Source organism: Meleagris gallopavo, chromosome 5 (assembly GCF_905368555.1).
Source record: "Meleagris gallopavo chromosome 5, MGAL_WU_HG_1.1, whole genome shotgun sequence".
NCBI classification, from domain to species: Eukaryota; Metazoa; Chordata; class Aves; order Galliformes; family Phasianidae; genus Meleagris; species Meleagris gallopavo.
Genome location: NC_139408.1, coordinates 26,452,488 through 26,478,494, shown reverse-complemented (window position 1 = coordinate 26,478,494; position 26,007 = coordinate 26,452,488). Strand labels below are relative to the sequence as shown.

General features: G+C 40.0%; 1 protein-coding gene across 3 annotated transcripts in view; it reads left to right on the top strand.

The window, feature by feature from the left end:
• RGS6 (regulator of G protein signaling 6) overlaps positions 1-26,007 on the top strand; it is a 231,932-nt gene that overhangs the window by 4,335 nt on the left and 201,590 nt on the right. For all 3 annotated transcript variants that reach the window (XM_031553564.2, XM_085224907.1, XM_031553561.2), the window contains exon 2: positions 8,103-8,207. In XM_031553564.2, the coding sequence (XP_031409424.1) occupies positions 8,124-8,207 (84 nt within the window). In that variant the 5' untranslated portion in view covers positions 8,103-8,123. The remainder of the gene's footprint in view (positions 1-8,102; positions 8,208-26,007) is intronic.

Here is a 26,007-nt window from a genome sequence, read left to right as displayed (position 1 = left end):
TTAAGTATTCAGCATATATTTGCTGTTACATTCTCTGCAGCTATCCTTGGTAACAGCAAGTTGGCTCAATCTTTCCAAGAGCCTTTGTGCTCACAGCAGTGTTTTATTGGAAGGTAAAGTGATGATAGGTGGGTACTGCACTTTGTTCTGAATAATTTGGAAGGAAGATGGATATACCGTAGCCAATTTCTTCCTGATCCATTAAATCAAAAACTTGGTACATAGGTTGATTTTATACATTGATACATACATTGGTACATACATTGATTTTGTAAAGGGAAGAGTTTGCCTTGTTAACAAGCGTTTTATGTGTCAGTATTCAGTACCACCCATCCGCATTGTACTTTTCCCTTTGGTTGTCTGGCTCTTCTTGTGTACCTGTTTATCAAATAAAAGAAAGCTCTGAAAATGGGAAGTGTCTTCCTTTTAAGTCAGCAATACTTCTAGTGCAGTTTGGGTGGACAGACCTGAAAACAGGTAGTGTGTATTTAGCATGTATGGATCTAATTAGGTGTCAGGAAATGTGTGACCTAGCCAGTCACAGATGCTGAGAAAATTAATTTATATGGACTTCTGTCTCTGGATGTTACATCCAGTTATAGACAATATTTTCAGCATTCTAAATACCTAGAAAAATCTATAGCTTTAGAAATATGTGGAATCCAAATGGGGCATGGCTGCCTGGGAAGAAGTGAGGAAAATAATCTTCTCCCATGGTTTATCAAGAAGCAGGATGATTTTCTGACAGGTAAACAAGGCAAGCCATCTGTGGCTAATATGACACCTTGAACATGTAGTCCTTCTATTGAAGGACATACATAACTGAAAACAGCAAGTGATTGGTGAGGAGTATATACAGAAAATAGCTGCTTGTGTTATGCTATGCAGTGGGCTGAGTTTAAAAGTGCGACCTGTTGGTATGTGGGAGGCCAAGTGGTTTGGAGTGCCTCAATGCATGCCTTTGCCTGGGGAGCTTTTTCTAGCCACCAGGCGGTATCTCTGTGACCTGGAGACATGATCATATCATGTGTTGTATTTTTCTCTTTTCAGTAAATTTTAAAAAAATGTGAAATAGTTTTGCAGCCCACCAGGACAAGGTTATGCATGAGGTGATCTGGGTTGTGGTATCAGGGTGAGTGAAGCTGCCGAATTTTATTTGGAAACTGCTGGAGGGATGGGTAAGAAATACAGAGCCTAACCTCAAGTAGGGTCCTACTCACAATAGCTGGTGTGATGATAGGAGAGACCTATGTGCCCACCTCTGTGCCCAGATACTGGCTTGGGCCTCTCCAAAAGGAAGCCTAGGAGCAAGGCAGCAGCTAAGCAGTGCAGGTGGTCAGGAGCCTGGGGCTTGCTCCCTGCCCTAGTACTGTATGGAAATATAAATATACCCACAGGATGTTTTGTGGCAAGCTTTGTACAGGAAACAAGTAGTCACATATGTGGAAGGATACTGCACCTTTAGGAGATGTCAAAGCATTAGAAATTGGCAGTCCTGGTCTCTGTCAGGATCCCATTTTCCATAAAAGGGAAGATAAAGGGAGCAATCTGGATCAGTGCCCTTCCTTCCTGCTCTGTCAGGTGTGCACCAGCTTTCTTTCTGCTTGTCATAGGGCTGGAGAAATGCTGAACCCCTGTGCCTCAGCTCAGAGTTCCCTGAGCTCTGCATCATGCAGGGGAGAATGAGTTTTTTTGGAATCTGTGAATGTTCCCGGTATCAAACAAATTGCTTACTCATAAATAAAGAGGAAATTGTTTGGACCCAAAATCAAACATTAAGTGCAGTTGCTGGAAGTGTTTATACTTTGTTTCTTAAAAACAGCAACAGAATGACTATTGTTGATGGTACTGCAGCACTCGGCACTTGCAAAGTGGGGCAGAAAGTCTGTGGATGATCTTCCACTGGGAAACTATTTTCAGTGTAACCTTGTTCACCTACAGATGGATGTCCTAAACAGTTATTGAAGGGATTTTTGTGTTCTTTGAGAACTGGACTTCATGGACCAGGGGCAGACCCCTTGGCTGCCCCTCCAGTCAGGTTAGCAGAGCTCTGGCACCCAGAGTGCACAAGGCCCTTCAGTCTGTCACTACTGGCTCTGGTCAGGCCCAGGCCCAGGCTCCCGGGGCAGCGGTCGTGCTCTGGGCCTGCAGGAGTCTAAGGAGCATTTGGACAGTGCTCTCAGACATAGGATTTGAATGTTGGGAATCAATTCCAACTTACACCACCCATGTGTCCCTTTTGGCTTGGCATGTACTGTGATTCTGTAGTGTGGCTCCTTGCATAAGTATCCCCAGTCCATGTTTCAATTAGGTCCTCCTGAATACCTCTTTTGGGAGGGGAACACACTTACAGAGCCTTGCTCTGCTGGGTGAGATGGTCTGCAGGGCAGTGTGCAGCAGCAATTCACACTCCATGCCAGTAAAGGTGCTGGTGAGGATGGCAGAGTCCTGACCTCACCTTCTGTCTTCCTGGCTCTTTTTTGTTCAACTTAATCATAGAATCTTCTGAGTTGGAAGTGATACTTAAAGGTCATCTAGCCCAATTCCTCTGCAATGAACAAGGACACCCGCAGCTAGATCAGGATGCTCAGGGCCTAATCTAGACTGATCTTGAGTGTCTCCAGGGACGGGGCTTCCACTCTCTGGCAACCTGTGGCAGTGTCTGTTATGTTAGTTGTATTGATTCCTTTTTGGAAAGTTGTTTCACTAGTCATACAGGTTTACCTTTGCAACTCTCATCTCTGCTCTTCCTTCAGTGCTCTAAGCAACATGAGTTGCAGGCAGACAATATAGCCCAGTTGGGGGATCCTCAGAGTGATGGATCCATTTTGGTGAGGAGGATGACTTCTACCATATACTCTGTGTTGTCCCCTAGTATGCACATCTTGCTTGGTGTGCTTGATCTGCTTAATGAAATGATAGGCAACCAGGAGAAAAATGGAAACCTACAGGTTTCTTTCTTTCTGGTGCAATTCTAGAGAGATTTTAGTAGTACTCTTAAATATCAACTTAATATTAATGAGAGGTAACTGAGTGCAGGTTAATGAGCTATTTTTCCTGTCTCCTCCCTCCTGTCACATCAGTAACATGTTTCAATATTTAAATCAAATAGATCAAACTACATAGGTTTTTTTTTTTCTGTTTGGTAATTGTCAGTTCAGCATGGAGTATAGTTAAATAATTTCTCAGGCACGTAGTTTAAAGGCCATGTAGTTTAGATGTGTTTCACTTGTTAGAATGAAATTAGCTGGATGTTAATGATACAGAATTATTTTTATTCTATAGTTGTATGCTAAAGCTCCTGAGCTCTTTTGATGTGACATAAATACTACATGACAATTATAAGCTGTCCTTGAAATATTTTAATTGCATAGCATGAAGGTCATTTCTACTTACTGTTGCCTCAATTTACGTTTCAGCTGAGCAGTACTGGTGGACGTTTACATGGGGATTCATGCAGTAGATTTTGTTTTACAAGATTAAATATGAGCATGTTATGCTATACAACTTCCAATTTTTGCCTATCAAGTTCACAAATAATTTATCAAAACACAAGATCAGTCTAAATGTGACTCTGAATTGGTTTGTTAAACGCAGATGATAAATTCAAGAAATAGTGTTCTTGTGTAAGTTCTTCAACTTTGTATTTCTTCTCTTTCTGTCTCAATTATGTCTAAAACCCATAGTCAATAAAGACTCCTTGATGGGTTAATTTCTGTGATGCATGTGGATTCTTGTACCAGTAAGTTTTCTTACAGCCACCTTATTTGCATTAGTGATAGTTTAGAGAATGAATAGGAAGCTATTAATTTACTGCTAAGCTTCTATCTATCTGGCAATATTTATGTGTTAAAATGCAGAGGCTGGCAACTTTGAAGTTTTGTTATTGTATAGAAACTCTAAAGAAATGAGCTATGGGAGGAAAAAAAAAGCCAAACCATTTAAAAAGAGTTCATGTATTCCTTTGTGATATGTAGGAGGCACATCTCTTTACAGCTTCTGGCTTTGTGGGCAGTTGGAGAAGCCAGATCAGACAAGAGGGAGATGAAACTCACTATGGTTCAGTTCTACTTCAGTATGATTATGCTTCTCAGGAAATAGTCATAGTAGAAAATAAAAGAAAAAATATCACCAAGAGTCAAACACACTCTCTTTTTGCCATTTGTGCCTCAGCATTTATTTATTTAGGAAGTTTTAGTTTAAGGTCCATAGGCCATCTTATTCACACAGTTACAGGCTACTGCTTTGCTCCTTGTGTGTTACAAGATCTGTTAGCACAATTAGTTTTCAAGTGTTATTGCTTTTGCTGCTGCAGAGTCTGGATTACTGCAAGTGTGGCAGTATTGTCAGGAAAATAGCCATGGGAGAATATAACTTATTTCATGTAAGAGTTGGACTTCATGGATTGTTAGGTTCGTATATGTGTACATATATATATTCTCTTCTTTGAAGGCATGGATTTGGCTTTAATTTGCTGTTTTGTGTGGATGTGCGCTGATATGTATTAGCTGCTGGTAGTGTGGTAAACTGCCTGTAGGAGTGACAGTGCTCTTCAGGTAATTATTGGCAAGGATGTGGAGACTGTGCAAGTGCGGTTTTCTTTTTTTAATAAATGTCTGTTTTCACCCTTTTCTGCCCTGCATAACAGAAATGTCTGTGTAAGAAGGAGCTGGATTCTCTTCTTGTAGATGCACTGCAAACATTTACTTAGGCTCAGAAGGAAGAGACTTCTTTTTTTTTTTTTAACCTATTTCTCTATCTGGAGTATGTTAGACTGGCAGTGAGGAACATGTTGTGTGAAAAGTAGATTACAATAGTATCCCTTGAAAAATTAGTCACGTAACTCTTTCATGCTGCAATTAGGGTTTTTGTTTTTTAATATTTTGTTACTGTGTGGTAGCCCTTATCAGCAAAGCAGTTGACAGTTTTGTACTGCCGTGGGCCAAAAAATATTTTAAAATTCTGCCTGGAAGGAAGAGGGGGCAGGGGAGAAACACCCGCTCTCACTGGGATCGTCATTAAGACTGAGTGAGTATTTTGTTCTTTCTGACTTCTGGAGTCCATAGGTACTCCCTTGAGCAAACTGTCCAGTGTTGCCAGATTTGATGTTGTTTGGATGATGGTGTGTGTCCTCCTGGGGCTGTAATGAAAGCACTGGCAGGCTGCTCTGAGGCCATCAAGTGGCTGGAGATATTCTCAGTGGAGTCATCACCTGTGTTGGCTGGATGTGGATGGGCAGCCTAGAGGAGAATAGCTCAAAGCTCTTTGCAGTTCTCGTAGTCATCCTATCTTTAGTATTGCTTTTTAAAAACGTATAGACACGGATGCAGACAGGAAAAATAGTCCAGTCCATACCAAAACAGTATGAGTGATGGGTTTTACTTTTGCCAAGTACGCATAAGTAAGACTGTTCTTAAACTAATTTCCTAGGTAGCATTAATTTTCATAGTAAGGTAACAATCCTAAAGAAATGTGCATGTCTAAATGTTCTCCAGGCATATTTGGATTATTCATTACAAATCAGAAATAATCAGTCGGTGTTTTCCTGCATGTAAAGCTCACATGAAATCTGCCTCTCTATCTTTCGGCAGAAAGTGAGTGGAGACCTTCTGCGATAACGTAGCTATTACTGAGTTGGACTTGGCAACCAAGGAAGGACACCTTGTCATTTTTGAGATGCTTTCACCTAACTTAATCTCGGGTTAGAATAAGAACTGAGCTGAGTAAAGGCCAACAAGAGATGGTTGGTGTGGTGGGAGGATCATTCCCAAATTTGTCTTCTGACAACAGATTAATTTGTATTGAATACTTTTTGTAGGTATTCAGAGGTAGGTAGTTTTTTCCCTTGATGTCACTGTGAACAGTTTGACAGCCACTGCTATGTGTTCTGTGAGATTTTTTTTGTTGCATGGTATTGGAGTAGATGTGCTGTGTTGGGAAATACTGAAGTACCCAAGAAGATGAAGTCAGCTGGCAGTCTAACAACAGCACCACAGTTTGTAAGCGGGGACATTCAGAGTGAATAGTGCAAAGAATGAAGCACAACTAATGCTGCAGAGGGCTTTTTGACTGGTAACTGTAAAATTATTCTTTAAAGACTATTACTCAATTAAAAGTTAATTCCAGTTGTTTCTTTTTTATGTGTATACTATCTCAGACATAATGTAAGGGGTGAAGATTATCTTCATATACTGCAGAGGAAGCTGAAACTTGGGTGATGTGATGTATGTTCTCAATTCTGCCTCAGCTTGTCATTGCCTTTGGGAAGTTGCATAAAATCTCTGCTGTGCTTCTGCTTCGTTAAACTGACTGATGATGCATGGATCCCACTAGTTTCGCACCTTGAAATCAAAACTAAGAAGCACTGTGAAAAAGCACAATAGTGTAAATCATTCAAAGTGCTATAATTTTAAAATGCTTTACCCTTCAGTGTGCTATTTATTATTGCTATTATTATTTTTTTAATCTAGTCATTATGCTTAGAGGTTTATTCCACTTCCTTTTTAGCTCATGGTCTGGCACAACAGTGAAATGCTTGTGCTTCTAGAAAGAATAGAATGAGTATGATTTAGAAAACTTTAATGTAATATTTAAAGGATATCAATTAACTTTAAAATACCCTCTAAAGTGGCCTGAGCATGTTTGAAATGTGATTATATATAGTTTGATTGAAGTTAGAACTGGATTATTGGATTTAAATTGGTATATGCATATATGTATGTGCATTTCTGCCCATTTCATTTGTGTATGTACATACTTAATGAAAGAAATAAAGGTATCTGAATTAACGTAGGTTATCTGTACTTGATATCTGTTACATCATCTTCATGGAGAGAGTGCTTCCCTTTCTAGTGCAGGATGCAGTGCTACCACATTAGCCTTTTCACTGCTGAAAAGGCAGAGCTGGGGTTTGGTCTGAACTTGTCCAGTTCTGGAGCTTGACTTGCATGTGGGAGCTGATAACTGACAAGGGGAATAGTTTGGGGCTGTATCACAGGTATAGTAGTATGCTATACGTGTGTATGAGGTGCTGGGGCATTTTGTTGTCTGTGGGACTAAAAAGGTAAGTCTCACACGATGGATGTGTTTTGGTGGTGAACTGTTCTTATAGTACTGAATTTGTAGATTGTGTATCTGTTTACTTCATTTCAGTGTATTTTGGTCTCAAATTTTAGTGAAGTGTTGGCAGCGGTTCTTTTAGTGTTAAAGCAGTTGTGCTTGTGGAGCAGCTGTAGTGCTGGTGACTGCCAGAGGCAGTGCTATCTTTTGGGCCAGTGAGGGTCATCATGCAACTCCTCTAAGATGTAACCTGTCAAACCTGCTAGTGGGAGAAAATTTTAAGAAATAGCTTTTGATGTAGAATTCAGAGTCCTCCCTGCACCATGATCTTACTTTTTTAAAAAACCTAATGTTTTTAACTAGAGTTTGGCATGATCTGAAGGAGATGAGGCATCACTTTCCTCATGTGTTTAGAGGACAGTTGAGTGAGGCTAGGGTGTATTGCAACTGATGGCTGACCTGCTTCTTGCTGCTATTTGCTCACTGTATGATGAGGAGAGAAGAGCAATCTCCCCTCTGCCCTTACCCCGGCATGTGAAGGGCTGAGAGATGGTATTGTTGCTGTTCTACCAACCTTCCTCCAGAGGCCCTCTGCTCAGTCCTCACAGCCCCACCTTGCCCCAGCTTATTGTTCAGAACTTTTCTCCCTGTATTGTCCTTGTCCATCTGTTAAGGAGGCTGTCACCTGTCCTCCCCATGTTTCCTGCAGCTGTAATGCTACAACATGATGGAAAGTGTAGCAATAGTAGCAGGGTGGCACAATCCTATGCTACAGCAAATGAGAACAAGCCCAAGTGCAGCAGCCATGGATGCAGAAATGAAGAAAAACTGCTTACCTGTGGAAGGCCTCCACTGCCAACTCTTAAATGAGGTCTAGGAAAGGGAGGATCCTGGTTCCATCCCTTCCGGTCACTCAGGTGCCTTGCATGTAGCTGAGCTCCCCTGGGTTGGCCCTGCCTTCCCTCCAGGTACTCAATCACTGGTTCAGGCTGTGACTCAGCATTTCAGCTACAGCAGCCCACTGACTTCTCCTGTCCCTACAGGCCCAGCGACAAGAGGCAAACATGGCCCAAGCGCCCGCTGACCCCAGCAGTGTGGAAGCTGCAGACCCTGAGGAGAGCTCCCCAAACATGATCGTCTACAGGAAGGTAAGAGTGGAGCTGCTTACAAGAGCCTGCTCCTAGCTGGCCTTTGGCTTGTGGAGGGATCCCTGCCCTTTCTGAAGTCAGAAACAGATTCCTGTCTGCTTGGGTACACATCCATGATAATTTTTCAGGATTTTTATAGTTTCAAACTATAGCATTTGAAGGCTTGGTAGTATTGTTCTGTTCAGTGGAAGAATTTACACTGGTTAGTTTGAAATGCTTGATAGAGGATTTATAATTTTGTAATTTGGAAGGTATCATTCCTTGTGAAGAGTTGTGATGCAATTTTATTCGGGTATTGTCCAAGTTTATTGAATGTAGCTGAAGTGATTCTATGTACCTTCCCAGGTTTACCATAGTACATATGAAATGTTTGGCATGCAACAATCTTCTCACATATTTTTTTTTCTGGTTTTTCATTTTGTGGGTTTTCTGTTACATAATTTATAGTCTGATTCTCTGCAGGTAGGTGTTATTACTTCCTGTTGCATTGCTTAGATTAAAAGTGAAATGCTAGTGACTCAGGCAAAAGTAAAATAACACCAGTGCATGATGTCAAAAACACTTTTTTCGCTATGATGGAATGTCTTATTCTGAATTACTTTGGAGGTAGTATTAAAGCTGAAGGAGAACAACCCATTTGCTAAGATATTGTTTGCCTCTGGGGTAGGCTTATATATTGTCTATGATATTTGGGCTGTGTAATTTGATGAAATCTTGTAAATATTTCTTATTTAGCCAGCAAAATATTTTGTATGAATCATGTGAAAGAAAGTGCTGTATAGTTCTTACAAAAATAAAATGTCTCTTGCATGGCTCAAGTAAGTCACCATTTTGGCAACTTGGGAGCTACAGTGTTAGCTTATGTAATACAATCCTGGGCAAAAAAATATTTTTTTCACTCATTTCTACATCTTGGAAAATAGTTGTAGATAAGTAAAATGTGCTGGGTGTACATTATACTGGTTTCTGCTTGACTGTAATCTTGATGACTTTCATACTCTGGGAAAATACTGTTTTTTTTCATACAGAGCATAAGTTGTTTGAAGTGTTACTTTTTGATAACCACGATTTTGGTTTGGCTGCTGCATATTTGGTTTGGAATCTGGGATTGTTAACATGGGAAAATTTTCTGGGTAATGTGTAGGCTTGTTTGTTTTGAATGTGTTATGAACACACTTTGCTAATTCGGAAGCAGCAGTAGCTGGTTAGTCAGATTGTCTTCTAGAACCTGTTTACTAAGAGGTCCAACTCCAGCAGATGGAGGCAGATCTGGAATAGGAAGGAATTTTCTGGTTGCATTATCTACAATTAGGGCATTAAAGCTGTCCTTCTGCAGAGAATATGCTTATCTATTCTTGGAAATGGAATTTATTTTTATTTGAATATGTCTCAATTTCTTTTCATCTCACAGCATTCCTGCTTAAGGATTTTTTCGTTTCTTTGCCTACTACTGTTTCATTATTGTCACTGTAGAATAAGTCTTGTGAGTTCTGTGGTACCAGTGGAGGGGGGAGCGTGCTCATTCCATCTGATTCATCTCTGCATGCTGGTGTTTCTCAGGTGATACTATTATCAGCCTTTCATAATAAAGTCATGTCAAAATACATTGCTATCTTTTAGGATACCATGCCTCACACATTGTTCAGTAGTATGGTATTCTATATTAGGCAAATGCACACTTGCAAGGTTTTTGTTTTGTTTGTTTTTTATTGGTTTTGGACAAAGTTAATTTCTATTGGTTGTTGGCTTTATAAACTTAATTTATTGTTGGTTATTAGTTATGTATAATGGATCAATTATATGTTTCTTGTGTTGAGAAACCATATGCAAAATCTGGGCCAAGACTTTATTCTTTTGTTTCTCTCTCTCTTCTCTGCAAATGAATGTTTAGCTCTTCATCTCTAATTTCCTTTCAGATGACTTGATTGCCAGTAATGAGTGAGAAAAACACTGCACTGGACTCCCTGAAATGCAGAACACAATCTGTCTGCGTACCATGCAGTTCAGTGTTGGTGTTAGTTGAGTCATACAAAAAAGGAAAAAAGTTTTCCTGCTTGTATTAGGAAACCTGAGGTGCAATTTATTTTTGATACCCATCAGGAGGAAGAAATAAGGGTCTTCAGTGACAGCGCCACAGTAATCTCTGCTGTCAGTTGTTTCATTGTTTGCCATAGCTGTCATTCTTGCAGTTCTTTTAGGGGGTGTAAGGTAGACAGAATGGTGGAGAGAGAAGTCCTTTGTGTACAAACTCAGATAGTTCATGCTTTCTCTACTGAGTTTCAGTTAGGTCTATTTGAAACTCAAAAGCCACCAGAGTGTTCACAGTATCCTGCCTTTGTTTATAATTGCTGGTGAGAGGTATGTGTATCTAAAGGACAAATCAGACCTTATGTGATAGCGAGGGTCCCTTTGGATCAAAATCTGTTTTGTTTATGGAGAAAAGCCTAGAACTGACTGTTCTCTTTACTTAGATACATAAAGCTAAGTGAGATGAATTTTGGCCATGCAGAACAAAATAAACTAATTTGTTTTGAATCCAATTTGTTTGTGATATTCTCTATGGACTTCTGCAAGCAAACTGACTCTAACTACTTTTATTGCTAGAGCAGATGGTCTCAATGAGACATGTCTTATTTTCCTCTACCTTCAGGGTTAACCTTTTGGGGGCTGGTATTTATGAAATTGTGAGGTGTGTTATTTTTGAATCCAAAATGCTCCATGTTGCCCTGCTGTTCTGGAAGACATCTGTGTGTAAATTACATAATGCAGGTGCACTCATTACTGCAAGTAGTGTTTGGGGTATGATTTGCCTCACCCTCTGCTTGTTAAGATGAATTATACCCTAAACTATGTGAGCATTATTGAGTAAGCCCCCACTGACTTTAATGGATGCCTGATGCCTAGCTGATGGGTGGTTATGTCATGTGTAGACATTTATAATTAATATGTATCCTGGTCTCAAGATTTGGTCTATCTCTCATCTTTCTGTATGTCTCAGTACGTAGCCCTGAGCCCCAGGCTGCTTGTGGGGTGTTACAGGTAGCATTATTGTAAGGTAGGGGCCTGCTGTCTTTTATCTTCTCATCTGGCACATTGATATCCAGTGAAAGTAAGCGTGCGTTACCAGTTAAGTACTGCTCTGTGAGTTAAAAAGCCAGAGCTGTGTTTTCTTTGGTCTGGTCACATCTGGAAGTAGTGCTGGTGTTGTGTTTGGAGTTATTACTGGAAGGCTGGTCGGCAAAACTTAAAAAGTGCATTAATATTCTTTCCAAGGGAGCAGGTAGCCTTCATGCACAAGGGCTGCTACAGAAATGAGTGACATCCCTGTCCTCAGCACAGTCTGTAAGCATCATATGGGTGCTGCAGCACAGAATAAAAAGATGCAGTGAGAAAACAGTAAGAGGAGAAAGATGCAGTCCAAGCAAACAGTAACAGAAGATACCAATTTGTTTTAAACACTTGTCACTATCCCTTGAAATTTGGCCCTCCTTCCCTTGATTCCTGTTCTTGGCTGCAAGCAAGGTTCATTCTGTCCCAGGGGCTCTTTTGCTCATTGTTCCAATACTTCAGGACCTGAATGTTCACGTGCTGACTGTATCAAAAAGAAAACTGCTTATGGACACCTTTTGGTGTTAGACCTACTTACGTAACTCTAACAGTGAACTATGACCAAAAAAGAACCTTGGTAGATAGAATCATCTTGGAGAAAAGATGGAAACACTGTTGTGTTGCTGAAATCATGGAAAGAAAAGTCAAAATACATAGGGCCTGACTAAATAGGAACTGAAAATACTATTAAGGAAGATTTATTTAGAAGTGCCTGTGGGCAAGAAGGATGAAAATACAAAAATGAAGTGGGGAAGAGTTCATAAATGTTGTTGTTGGAATCATTTAGAGGCACTCTGATCACGTATGCTCTGCAGGATTTCAAAGTCTTAATCAAAGAAATGACCTAGATTATTTGATGGTACATTTCCATCTCTGCTGCTAAATTTTGCTATACCCATCTGGTCAGCAGTTAGTGAGTTAACTTCTGAATTTTATTGTTTCTCATCATCAATCTTTTAAACAAGCAGAAAAATCTAATTTCCAAAGGCAATTACTGTTCTAAGTAAATGTAATACAAACTTGCAGCTGTCACAAGATGCTTTCAGAAGAAAATCTGGGTTGTGTGCTACCATCAGTATTTGCCAGTCTTATCCTCTTTATAAATGCTCATGTAAGATCTGACTAAAGACCGTGTAAAAAAGAAAGCAACCTTTCATTAGCAGCTTTTCTCTAGGCAGCTCCCCGTATTTCAGACATAGCGAATATTTGGAGTGCTGCTGTGAGCATGGGTCCAAGGTGGTGATGGGGAGGGAAAAGGAAGTAGGGGCACTTGGTGAAGACAGAAGTCAAGGCAAAGAGAGATATGCATGCAAGGAATGTGTGGACCAAAAATCAGAAAGATGGGAGGAAGAAGCTTTTGTTAAAATTCTTATTTTACATTAAAAAACAGAACTGGAGTCTAGTTAGACTGAGACTACAATTTACTTTTAAATTCCACTAAATATCATGCGAAGTCTATCCTAACAGAATACTGTCCAAAAACCAGGAGCAGAGAAAACGATGTTAGTCCAAGTGATGACTTAGCAGCAAAGGAGGAAAAAGCTGCTGTGTGTGGAAAATGAGATGGTATCCACACACGTAACTTTAATGCATTACTAAATGAAAGCAGTCTGTATCTTTTTTTTTGGGGGGGGGTTTCTTTTTTGAGTTTCCTGAGTCTTTCAAGATTTCATGGTGTTCTAGTGAGAGACTTGCATCGTGAAATGCCACTGGATTCATTATTTGTAAATATTTATATGCTTTTTTTCAGAGCAGAACTTCTGTTTACATCAGATATTGGAGAAACAACCTCTCTCCTAGGAAATAGCCTAAAATATAAATGACTAAAAGGCATTTAAACTGCTGGATACTTCTGGCATTCTTTTTATTTGTCTCTTGAGTTATATTTTCAGGACTTTCAACTTGATTTTTCTGTATGTGAAATCTGAGATTCACACTGAATTTCTTCTGTTTTATAACTGGTTCTTTAACACAAAAATAATAAAATTGTGATAAAAATGCTTGAGTTGATAGTACTGCAGACATACACTCTTCAAATTTTACACAATAATTTCTCTGTGCTGATGTTAGATTTAGTTTATGATATTTTAATCAATTTTACTTGCAACACATTTGCTCATATTTCCTAATCTCTACCTCGTTTCCATATTAAAAGAATAACTAAACTGGGATCGAATATGAGCATGTATCAATACTTTGAGAATAGAAACCTGTCATCTTTTATGTCTTCAGATAATGTGACATGGCTATAGAGAATGGGCTGGGAAGAAGCAGTGTAGTTAGCTGAGCAAAACTGAGTGAGATAGGAGACATAATTATTCCGCAAGAGTGCTCTATGGGAGGGATATCAAGCAGGGAGAAGACTTAACTAAGTTGAGGACAGTACAGGCACAAAACATGCAGTTTTTAATAAATTTATGATGAATAAAATCAACCAGGGAATTAGAAAGTGGTTCCTAATTCTAAGTAATGCAGAACTCTGTAGCAGCTACTATATGGAGTAATGTGGCCAGGGAAGCTATTTGTTTTTTAGGATAGATATCAGTATATTTTTGGATGGACTATGTGACTTTTCCTTGCAAAAGTAGAGAATGGCATGCAGTGAGCCAGGAAGTCATTCTGACTTTGGTTGTACCTTCCTCAGTTTATCTTGAATGAGAACTAAGATACCTGCAAATGTTTTATTCATGCAATAGTACATCTGTGCTGCTGAAGTGTAACATGTAGGTGCCCTTGAACAGTGCTAGCGCCACTGACTTTGACTGTGGCTGTCAGGGGTATTTTGGGGTGGGTAGAGCTGGGAGCTGGGGAGTCTGATTTTTGCATCTGTTAAAGCATCAGTGCAAAGTCATGAAAAGTTGGAGTCTGAAGGACTTCAGAAGCTAATGTTCATCATTATCTACGCTCAAATAAAATGGTCATTTAAGTGCAGAAATGTGCTTGTAGTCAGGTGGGGGTGACTCTCCTACAGAGAGAGCTTGTGGGCATTTTGTGGTTTGTTTGAGACTTAGCTGAGGTTGACTATCCAATGGAGCAGGTAGTCTGCAAAGTTCAAAATATGAAAATGTATGATATGTGGTAGGTAGGCCCTCTAATTATTTGCTTGTTTCTCTTTTCACATAAACTTATGCCTACATATATACAATTACATGCCTTTGAAATAATGAAGATGAACAGGTAACCTTTATAACCTGGCTATATTGGTTAGCCTGATAGAGGATATATAACATCCATAAGTCTGTGGTTCCCAATGAGATGCATCCCAGAGTCCTGAGGGAATTGGCTGATGTAGTCGTCAAGCCACTCTTGATGAAGGAACTGGTTGCTGAAATGTACCCAGAGAGTCGTGGTCAATGGCTCAATGTCTCGATGGAGATCAGTGGTAAGTGATCTGTGGTCTGTACTGGGACTAGTGCTCTTTAACATTTGTATCAATGATGTTGACAGTGGGATCAAGTGCACCCACAGCAAGCCGAGCTGTGTGGTGCAGTTGACACACCTGAGGGACTGGATGCCATCCAGAAAGACCTGGACAGGCTTGAGCACTGAGCTCAGGAGAACTTCTTGAGGCTTAACAAAGCCAATTTCAAGGTCTTGTGCCTGGGTTGTGGCAACATCCCCTGCCCCCTCCTTCAGTACAAGCTAGAAGATGTAAGAATAGAGCACAGCCCTGCTGAAAAGGATTCGGACACACTGGTGCATGACGAGTTGGACAAGAGCCAGCAATGAGCCCTCACATTCCAGAAAGCCAACTGTATTGTGGGCTTCATCAAAAGAAATATGGCTAGCAGGTCAAGGGAAGTGATCCTGCCCATCTACTCTGCACTTGTGAGGTCTCATCTGGGCTACCGCATTCAGAGTGGAATCTTCAGAAAGGAGAGATGTGGACCTATTAGAATGCATCCAGCAGAGGGCCACAAAAATGATCCAGGGGGATTAGGGGATGAAACACTTCCTCTAAGAGGGCAAGCTGAGAGAGCTGGGGCTGTTCAGCCTGGAGAAGAGAATATTCCAGGGAGACCTTTAAGTATCTAAAGAAGAACTATAAGAAAGAAGGGATCAAACTCTTTAGCAGGATCTGTTGTGATAGGACAAGGGGAAATGGTTTCAAACTAAAAGAAAGGAGATTTAGATTGGGCGTAAGGAAGAGGACTTTTACAGTATGGGTGGTGAGGTACTGGCACAGGTTGCCCAGAGAGGTGATGGATGCCCCATCCCTGGAGACACTCAAGGTCAGAGGAGCTCTGAGCACCCTGACTTACCTGTGGGTGTCCCTGTTCATTGCAGAGGAGTTGGGCTAGACAGCCTTTAAGGGTCCCTTCCAACTCAAACAGTTCTATGATGCATCCCATATGCTTTAGAAATCTCTCCATTCTATTCATGTTTGGACAAAATTTCTGTTGGCATTTTACCCACATGACTCTTTCTGTTCTTAGAAAAGGTAGCCTTAGCTCAGTTGTGTTGTGCCTGCCTTGTAATTAGAGACTTTGGTGATAAGTCTAGACCCATTTTTAAATTCCTTTTTTTTCTCCTTATTTTACATTTGTTGTTTTGTTTAAATTTGTTTATTTAGCTTTCTTTCTCTGTTCCTGTTTGTAACTGAAACAGACTCTCTTGCATCCGTCAGAGTCTAATTACTGTGATCTATTACTTTAGCTGTTCTCAGAGGCAGAAAAAAGACGAGCCAGGACCAAAAGCTATGACAACTTCAAAGTGTATTTTTAGCAAAGCAACCAGTGCAATTTTAGAACACAGATAAAAAGGGAAGGTTCAGCTAGAGGGTAAGATTATGCTGTTCTAGCTGTAGTGTGTATTCAGTGCCTTGCATTTCTGGAAAAAAGTTCCTTTCTCCCTCTTTCCAGCATCTTTTTCTTGTTGTTAGCTTTTTAAGTTATAGTCCTGGAATATTTTCACTTCGTTTGATTTATTTTTTGTACTTTGTTTTGGACAGGATGCTAAATAAGATTTTTCTGCCTACGGCAGCATTTTAACCAGGAAACTGTTTATTTTATTAAGAACAAAACAAAAAGAGAAAGTAGTGTTGGAGCGACTGCAGAGTTTGTAAGTTTTTTGCTATAATCTATTTTACAACAGAAATCTCCAGAAAAGAAAATACATCTTCAATACAGTAGATTGTTATTCTGTTTCTGATCAGGACACAAACTGAGTGGCTCCTATGTTGAAGAAAATCAAAATCCAAAATCTCTGTGTAAATTTGCTGTGATGGAGCTGAGTATGTGTACTTCTGTACCTAACAGCCAGTCTTCAGTTCCAGGTTGTTACATAAAGTAGTATCTTAAAGTGCACTCACTATGTGTATGTGGCATGGCTGTGTGCTGTTCACGTTTTCACTGAGCTGATGCAAATTCTTGTTTACCATTAGGCAAAGATCACTGTGGTGCTAATGAAATGCTACAATGTGAGCAATCCAAATCTTGATAGCTGTAGCCGTGCCAAGAGGCACATGTATTCCTTGTTGTTTTTTTTTCCCCTCAATTTCCTTAGCCCTCTTACTACTGCTTATTATTATACTCTCAGTTTTTGTTTCCATTTTCCCCTCTTCTGTGTCATTCTGAGACCTTTTTGTTCTCATCAGGGAAAAACTACTCATTTAAGGCAATTTAAATCAAATTGGGATTGAAGTGGTTTGTTTATTAGAGACATAGTTAGCCAGCAATCAGTGAACTGTATCAGGAAGATCAGTGTCAGCAATACAGTGGATAAACTACAGTACCAGACACCTGCACAGTGCTGACATTCAAACACAGTTCCATCAACACCCATTTATAGCTGAGTCCCTGAAGTAGTGCTCGCACACAAAACCATGTGCCCCCAACATCCCCAAATGAGAGGGTGATGCAACACCCTCTCCCCACAGGGCATGGCTCTGCCCCAGGTACCCCTCATGCTGTGGGGATCCCTGCGTTGCTCCGAGCAACCTGTCCCATGTGATGGGGATCCCCTCCCAGTGGCAGGATACTCAGAGTTAGGAGTCCCTGTGTCCCACCCTGGGGGCTCTGGCTATGATAAAATATGTTCATTTGTTGTATCTCTGGCTACTGTGGTTCTGCTGAGATTCTCGTAGCGCTTAGCGCTGCAGAAATCCCAGCTTTTGCACAGTGTCCTCACCCCGACTGGTGATATTGTCACTTTGGTGCCCCTTCTAAAGCAGATTTTCCTCAGAAGGAGAGCTCCCAGCCTGGCTCATTTCAGGAGACAGCTTCTGCCTGTTTCAAAAGCAGTATTGAGCCACAATATTAAGACAGGAGAAGAAGGTTCCAATGGAAGTGAATGAAAACTACTTTCCTGTGTGTGTGATATAACTTCAGCTAAACCTTTCCTCTATCCTGATTACTAAAATGTCATTTCAGAGGATTACAGATTTCTTTTACAAGGCTCTGAGATGAAGTTTGAGTGGGAGGATTCATTTCAATAAATAGAAGTATGTGTGCAGGACCACGAAAGTATGCAAATGAAGTTCCATTTAAAAACTCAAGTTCTACATCCTAAGACATCTTGAAGGATTTTTTTTTTTTCATGAGAAGCTCTTGAACGGTGTTCAGGGGGGAAGCAGTTTTATTCTTTTTCCCTTTAGCATTGTATCTCATTTTTCCTTGCCTCTCCCTTTCCAAAACAGGAGAAAATTAAAATTGACCACTAACTGCTGGACACTGAAGTGCATGAGTCAGGGAATTGTACTTTCATATGAATACACTGAGTGTATTAACTCAAAGGTTACACATGTCTCTGAGTGGGGGAAGCTGAGCAAAGATATTTGTTTTTAAATAGTCTGTTGTTTTCTTACTTTAAAACATCTCAGTAATACTACCTCACCCTTAATGTTTGGACGTTATATTTGGGACCAGTAATTCTGAAGATAAATTGATGGGTGTTTGTGATGTACACAGGAAGTGACAAAATATGCAATCATTTCTAATGCTTTAACTGAGAGTAGAATAGAGAAGATAGGAAGAATTTAATCAAGAACGTGCTAATGGATTGTTTAGATCTCTCCCGATTGAGAGAGAAAGCGAGACAATGCTTGGTTATATCTTAGTTATATCTACATTTATTGTAAAAATCACAATTCTGTCAGATTGTAGTTAATTAGAAATGGTTCTACTGTTATGTTTTTAAGTCTAGATACAAATGTCTTTTTTTCCTAGCATATCTATGCTTGAGGAGTCACTTTTTTCTTATTCTCTACCAGAAATTTTCTGCTGTATTTTTTCACTGTTTGATGCAAATACGTTTGGAGTCTATTGCATATTAAGAATTTTAATCTCTGACTCTGCTACCATTTAGCATGTTTTTTTTTTTCCCCCCCTCATCTCTAGTTCTTGTTGTGGATTTCAGCCAGGAAACCTGGAACTGGAGGACAGTGAAGGCTTAACAGCCTCTGTGCTTGCTAGCACAGTTCTCCTCTGCTTGTTGGCATGACCATAACTGCAGGAGATGGTGCCCCAGACAAAGAGAATATTTTGTTCACTGATGCTGTAATTAGATGCCTTTACCCATCAGTAAATCCACACAATTTTGTTAAACATGGGTTTGTAGCTGTGTACAAATTAGCTCATTCAATAACTTGCACAGACTGTCACATAAATCTTGGCAGCAGTGGGTTCTTGTCACTTGCACTGCTCCCTGCTGGGTTCTTGATAGTAAAATTAACTGGAGTTCTGTTAATTATATTTTTTCCATGCCTGGAAAAACACAGCTACAATAATGGTGCTACTTCTGGCTGTTTATGTGTGGAAGTTGTTTAGCCATTGGCATGTAGATAGAAAGCTGCCTGTGCAAAAATAGTGGCTAAACCCACATTATAAATATGTGTATAAGTGAAAGCATCTGTTCTTTGGGAGCATGGAGTCTTTGTGAACCAGAAAACTTACTTACTTCAGCAGTGACCTTCCTGAAAGTATTTTTGACTGGAAAGCATTTAAAATGTGTGGAATTATAGCAACTTTTCCTTTCTTCACATGGACAAGAAATCTCTGATTTCTTTAACAATAGTAAAAACAATGTTTATGTCATTGATCCAGCCTTTAGGATCAATAGCGCTCACTTCCTCCCATTTGAGAGATGTTTGGGAGTTTTAAGGAATGTAGAAAAGACCTCGACTCACACTTGTACAATATTAAGACAGTTTCAAAGTTTTGTCACAGCAGTCTATGCTACGTTGTTCATTTCAGGTGTCTGTGTCTGACTTTCCTGGCTATTTGAGGGAAACATGGGGGATTGAAGGAGAACACACTGAAAGCAGGCAGGACAGTTGGCTAGCAAACTGAAAGGATAAGAGAAGTAAGACTCGAGATTGGCCTTTTAAAAAAAAAAAAAAAAAAAAAAAAAGGCACCTGCTGACCTAGAATTGCAAGAAAGATTTCAAAGTGCTTAAAGGAATCTTCAGTGTCTGACTCCACTTAATGAGTTGCATGCAAGCTCCAGTTGTAGCCTGTTGCCCATCACTGTGTAACACTGATTTATTTGAGAACATGTAACCACAGAACAGGGCACAGAGTAAACCTCTGAGTTGAGGTGAAGGCACGCAGAGGCTATGTGCCCAATCCACCTTGCAATTTCTCGATGAACTTTTTCCCAAAGGCCTTTCTTTTGTCAGTCTTACTGTTCTTGTAGTGTAGCTAGCTTAAATGGTAGATGTGAAGGGTGGGCAGTCCTTAGGCCCTGATCCTCTCAGTGACCCTGAGGCTAGTTGCCAGAGGCTGCTTCACTTCACTGACTGTGGTGCATTTGTTTAAAGTAGTGAGGAAAGACTCTGTGACCAGGGAGACCATTTGAATGCGTCAGGTTGCAGAGAGGTCCCCAGAGACATTCAAGGACAAGCAGCTGAGATTAAATTCTTTCTAAACGAATTACAGAAATGCACAGGAAGGGATAAACTGGCTCGATTATTTTATTTCATTTCTCCCTGGTGTCTTAATTTCTTCTCTGGTCCTTTACACTCATTGCAGCTGCTCACCACCTTTCTCTGATGTAGCCTTAGGCTGAGAATCTGGCTAACAGAGAGCAGAGAGAGGCTGTAAGATAGAGGCTGCTTTAACTTCTAGGCTTACATCTCACACACAAACTTGTCTCCCAAGCACAAGGAAATAATGACTGCTTGTCACCTGCTCATGGGCCTGTTGGAAGTCATTTCGTTATGGTTCATTTTGTAGCAGATAAAACACCTGGCAGAACTGTGTCCCTGACCAGCTGAATTAAGAGGGGAGTCCTGAGAGCCAGCAGTGTCCTTGGTTTGTAAAGGACTTTCCAGAAAAGACAAAATTAAACCAAACCAAAACAGATGTTCCTTTGAAAGCTTGAATCTAAAGTAATATTTTTTTTTTTTCTAACTAGTTTCAACAGTAAAGCATTTTGCAGTTTTGAGTACTTTCTTTTGTGTGGTGCCTTTGAAATAAGAGAGCTGAAGCACTGTGGGAGCATGAATTGAGATGTCCAGAAAATATCAGTGTGGGCTCTGGCAGTCATGCTGTTCATATGTATGGAACCTGACAGTCTTGTCTTATGGGAAATGACCAGATTATGGGGGGGGCAGCAGTCTGAGCACAGAGCAAACCCTTGTCTTGATCAGGCACCCACCATTTTGGGAGCCAGGGTCTGTGCTGGAGGAGCCTGTTAGAGGTTGTCTCTCTCTGGTGCTTGGCAGTTTAGATAAAAATCACACTCAATCTTGAGTGACCTTTCAATTTGACTTGAGGAAAGTCCTGGGAAAGGTCAAAACTCAGCTCTAGTTTGAGACTGAAGGATGCTTGTAAAGTGCTTAGGAAACCACAGGTTGTTTCTGTTGTTACCATCCACGAAGTCAGAACTTCACAAAGTATTGAGGGTGCCGCTGCTGCTTAAAACAAAGATAATGGAAAATAATACCGATAACCCCACTATGGGTTTGGAAGGGATATTTCCTGTGCAGGATCTTGTAGGCAAGTAAATCATATTGGAAGGAAGCACCTTTGCCCTAGTTACAAAATGAAGGCCAGCAACAGTTTTAGTCCCATGATTGAAGTTTACTGATCAATCTTCCTGTTTCAGCAGAACTGCTTAAAAACTGAAATTATGTAGAGTTGCTGTGGTGTTACAGCGGTCTGATGACACTGTGATACTCCTCAAGCTGTCTCAGGAGTGGATCTGAATCATCCTTGGCAAATAAATTGCAAATACATTTTAGAGATTTGTTGATTATTTCACTGTATTCATTTCCCATTTCATGAGAAAGAACCATCTCTCTTGACAGTGTGCTGAATACCCTTTTCTGGGCCTTGACCAGCACATAGCTGAAGTGGGCTGAACAAAATGAAATAGCTGGTGGGTATGGTAACAAATGATTCATCAAGGGGATGGCTGATTGCTGGAAAAGGGCTTTTCCAGTGCCCATAGCAAACAGCTCTTAACTGCTCAGAGAAGTGAGGTGACAGTTGGTATTTCAGAGCATTGAATGTTCTACCGCCTTCTGCCTTTGGTAACCTAGTGACCTTAGAGTCTATACTGAGGAGCTTTTTCCTCTCAAAAATCTCTGCCTTATATTTTGGGCATTCATTACTAATGCTGGGGTCTGATCCAAGAAATGTTTTTGCCTCCATGGAATGCTTAGTGTACAAAACTTGAAGTATTACTGACAAAACTTGTGCCAAATGGAAATTTCTTTTGCCTTCCTGGGTTCCTAAGGATGAGACTTCTGAAAGAAATGTCTTAAATATTTAATAAGAGTTGTTATTCATTGTTAGGTTAGTAAATTTGCGAACAGCTGAACAAATACTCTAGTCATTATAAAACAGCTCTATAATTCATATCGGAACTATATGCTGTGAGATACATTTGTTTGGGCTTATCAGGATAAGAATTGTGTTATTTAAAGAAACCTTGTGTTGAGTTATCAATAAGGATTTTTTGGGGTTGTTTTATTTATTTTTTTTTTTGGTAGTGTTTTTATCAAATCTGGAGATGGAGACCTATAATGGTTCAAGTATTGCAATGCACCTACCCTTCACAGTGCTTTGATTTAAATTTTTTTTGCTACCTCACTGAGGAGGTAGCCTGTGATATTTTAAGAGTCTAGCTGTGACTTGAAACTGACTTTCAGTGGCTTTTCTCCTTCCTTCCATGATCTTTTGTTTCTCAATCCCTTCTGATTTTTTTTATAGAACAAAACTGCATTTCAATTTATTTTACAAAAATGATTTTGTTTACCGTTCTTATGGGTCCATTCCATCAGTGGTGGACTCCAGCAACGGCGTAGAAAATTTCTTATCTACATTTAGATCTGGGGTTAGGGTTATTATAGAGTTATATTCAGATCTGTTGACTTCTTGATTTAGGAAAATTTTCCAGAAACATCACAAGAAACACAACGCGTTCCCTTTTCTGCAGTTTTCTGACTGAAAATGGGTATGTGCAGTAGACAATTTATGTGTCTTCTTGAGGCTATCCTCCATATCTTGGTAGGTATTGCAAGTCAGCTAACAATAGAGCTAATAAAGGATATCACTACTCGCTTACTTGAGAGGAAGAGCTTGAAGCAGGACAAGTGATCTAACCTGGTGGAAGAACCATATGTTGAAGAGAGATGGGTTAAAATGACGTAGGGAGAACCTCTGACAGAACTGTGCTCAGGATGAAGTGAAGCTGAGGACCACTCTTTCCTCTGTCAGACTGTGTGCTGAATCTGGCTCACTGTAACTTTTAAGATAACGATGCCCATAAAAGTTGGCCGTTCCTGTAATGCTCTTATGCTCTGTTGCACCTACTCCAGAATGAGAGAAGCACTTTTGCACTGAAGCGGATAAAGCTCTTGGGACATTTTGCTCGCCTCTCGTCCTAATTAAAGAGTCCTCTGAATCTCTTAGTTTCTTACAGAAAGAAAACTAAATTTCCTGTACTGTTCAGTAATGGAAACGTAACTTCATCTTTTGTGGTAGAAATCAGGTTAAGTAAAATGGTGGCTCTTGGCCTGTTTTAGACGGGTTCCTTAATTATGATTCTTCCATCGCTGCTCTTATTTTGGGTCAGAGCATGAGGAGCCAAGCAGTGTGTGTGGAATTCAAATTTTTTTTTTTACACATTGTTGAAATGAAAACTGCTTCTCCTTGCTGAAAAATTAATTACTACGTGTTCTAGCACCTTATAAGATATTTATACGTTCTCCTGAGTCCTGTCTCTTCCTGTTTCAAAATGCTGTCTTGAGAGCAGTTCAGGCGAGAGAACTGCTCAGCTGTATTTTGTAGTCTTCCTCACTGCCAAGGAGTCTCAAGATGGCACTTGAAAACCAAGAGATGTACGCCAGGGAAAGTATGAATATTAGATTACTCTGGTTTAATCATTTGGGATACAGTGACCTCAATTTATGCATCTTTTTGGGGGGAGCGGGATGATGATGTGATTGCTTAAAGCACTCTCAAAATTCTTAAATGTAAGATGTTTAAAGATATTGAAAATCTCAAATGATTACTGTTCCTATAGGATTGCCTGAGATATGCAATATGTATAAGGAGTTGGGTGACAAAATCAGTTATCTCTTACTTTAATGATTTTCTGTAGAGATTTTCATTTGTTCTTTTCCTATTAGACTGAAGAATAACACACATAAAGAGACTAAAGAAAAATTTGCTGTTTTTTTTCTTTATTTGGGAATGTATAGGATAGATGGCAGTCTGATTAACAGTGTCCTAGAGGTACTGATTCTTAATGGAGGAAACAGTTGTACCAACAGGTAAAGAGCAGGCCTTACAACACAGATTGTCAGGACGGTTCTCTTTGCTGAACCCAGTGGAGCAGAGAATTGATGTAACTCAGCTGTGCCTCTCTGGAGCTGCTTGGCTCAGCTATGTTCTGAAGCTGTTCTTCGATATTTGTGTTTTTGCAATCCAGATGTTACCAGTAAGCTGTTTTCTGTCTGTCACTCATGTCTTTCTTTGCTGGTTAGCAGTTCTCTGAGTCAGCTGCCTTTGTGCCTCCTCAAACAAGAAGCTGTTGTGAGTTCCCAGCATCTGGGCACTGTGTAGTCTCTTTTTTTCTTTTTTTTTTCTGAGAGAGCAGTGCAGACTTCAATGGTAGAAGGAGCGAGGGGAAAATAAAAAGATATTTTCATCTTAGAAAGTTGATGTGTTTATCAGGTTGCATGTACCAAGCTCTGAGCAGGATGGACATATCAAAACCACAACATTATAGGCAACAGTGCTGGTATTTGGGAAATGATAGACAAAATGAGGCATTTGGAAGTAGAGTATGAACAGAGTTAAAATGAAACCTCATGGAATATGTCATCATGATAATTTGTGGAAACATGAGAATTACATCTTGTTCTGTGGAGAAGCGAGGAGACAGGATAATGGCACAAGTCCTTCAAAGCCAATTTTAAATGAGGAAAAATCTACAGATCATTCTTCATTTACTCTGGCCAGCAGACGGGCAGTGTATGACAGGACAGCTGCTGTGAGGTAGCAGTTGGGTATATGAAAGCAGAGCTTTCCCCCCTCTGTCGATCCAGATGTTCTGGAGCTCAATGAAGTAGCAGTGCTCAGTGCGTGTCAGCACAAAGGCACTAGGAGGAGGAAAACTTACGCTGCTGTATTTCTCCCGTCACCTGGCTTTAAGGCACTGTGTATTTATTTATGTTCTCAGATGGTTTCTTCATGCAAAAGCACCATGTTTGCATGCCTTGTTCTTGCTGATTGCACGGGCACTTTTGACATCAAATTTGCACTATCGACTTACAGAGGGAAAAAAAAAAATTGGCTTGCAACTTATTCTTAGTATTCTCTACATCTTTTTTTTTTTCTTTATTTTAATGACTTCTTGGAAGTGCTGAACTAATTAAAGTGGACAGTAGCTTTTGGTGTGTAGTTTAGTCTCAGATAATTAATGTCTTGCTTCAGCCTACTATAATTCTGGAGCAAAGTAATTTTGGGATAATAATGTTAAAAAATCAAACCTAAAGTTGCTGAATTGGATGTGCTTCAGTAGGGCCTTTTTCTAATTAATGGGCTCAAATTAAAATGAAATAAATACCCATAATGTTTCTAGAAATGTTACTATATGTAATTTCACAGACTTGTGAAATACAGCTGCTCTGAGTTGAGTGAGTACAGAATTCAAACTGAAAGCTGCTTAATAACAACATGAGAGCTGAGGGTATGTACTCCATATGAAGATGCTATGAAAAGACTTGGATGCATCAAAACATAATAACACAAGCTGGAATTCTGTTCATATGCTGAGGCTGACCTTTACTGTCGTTAACAAAAAGAAAGTGTTTAGTCAGTAGCTGATGTTGAAGTCTGAAAGCTGCCTTAGTGCCGTACTTAGCAATGCATTTGATCTCACTCAAGTGTATTGCCAGCACGACCCCCGGGAGCCCACACACTGCTTCTACTTTGTAGTACTCCCAGCTGCCAATTGGACTTTTACTTACAAAAATGCAAATTCAGGCTTGGCTTTCCTCAAGATCGCTAATGACTTAATCCAAAACCAATTAGTCATTGCATATGCTCCCCTTGCCTTTGGTAAGATTTTGATCAGGATTTTGTCCTAAATAACTTCCTTGTAAATAATAAAAAAAAAAAAATTGTAGTGAGAAGACAGCTCAGGTTTGGCAAAAACCAGAGCATAGCTGTGTGTTTCAAAGTCAGGCAGTATGACTGTCAGAACCCAAGATCTGCCACTCCTTGGGCAGGTGATGGGG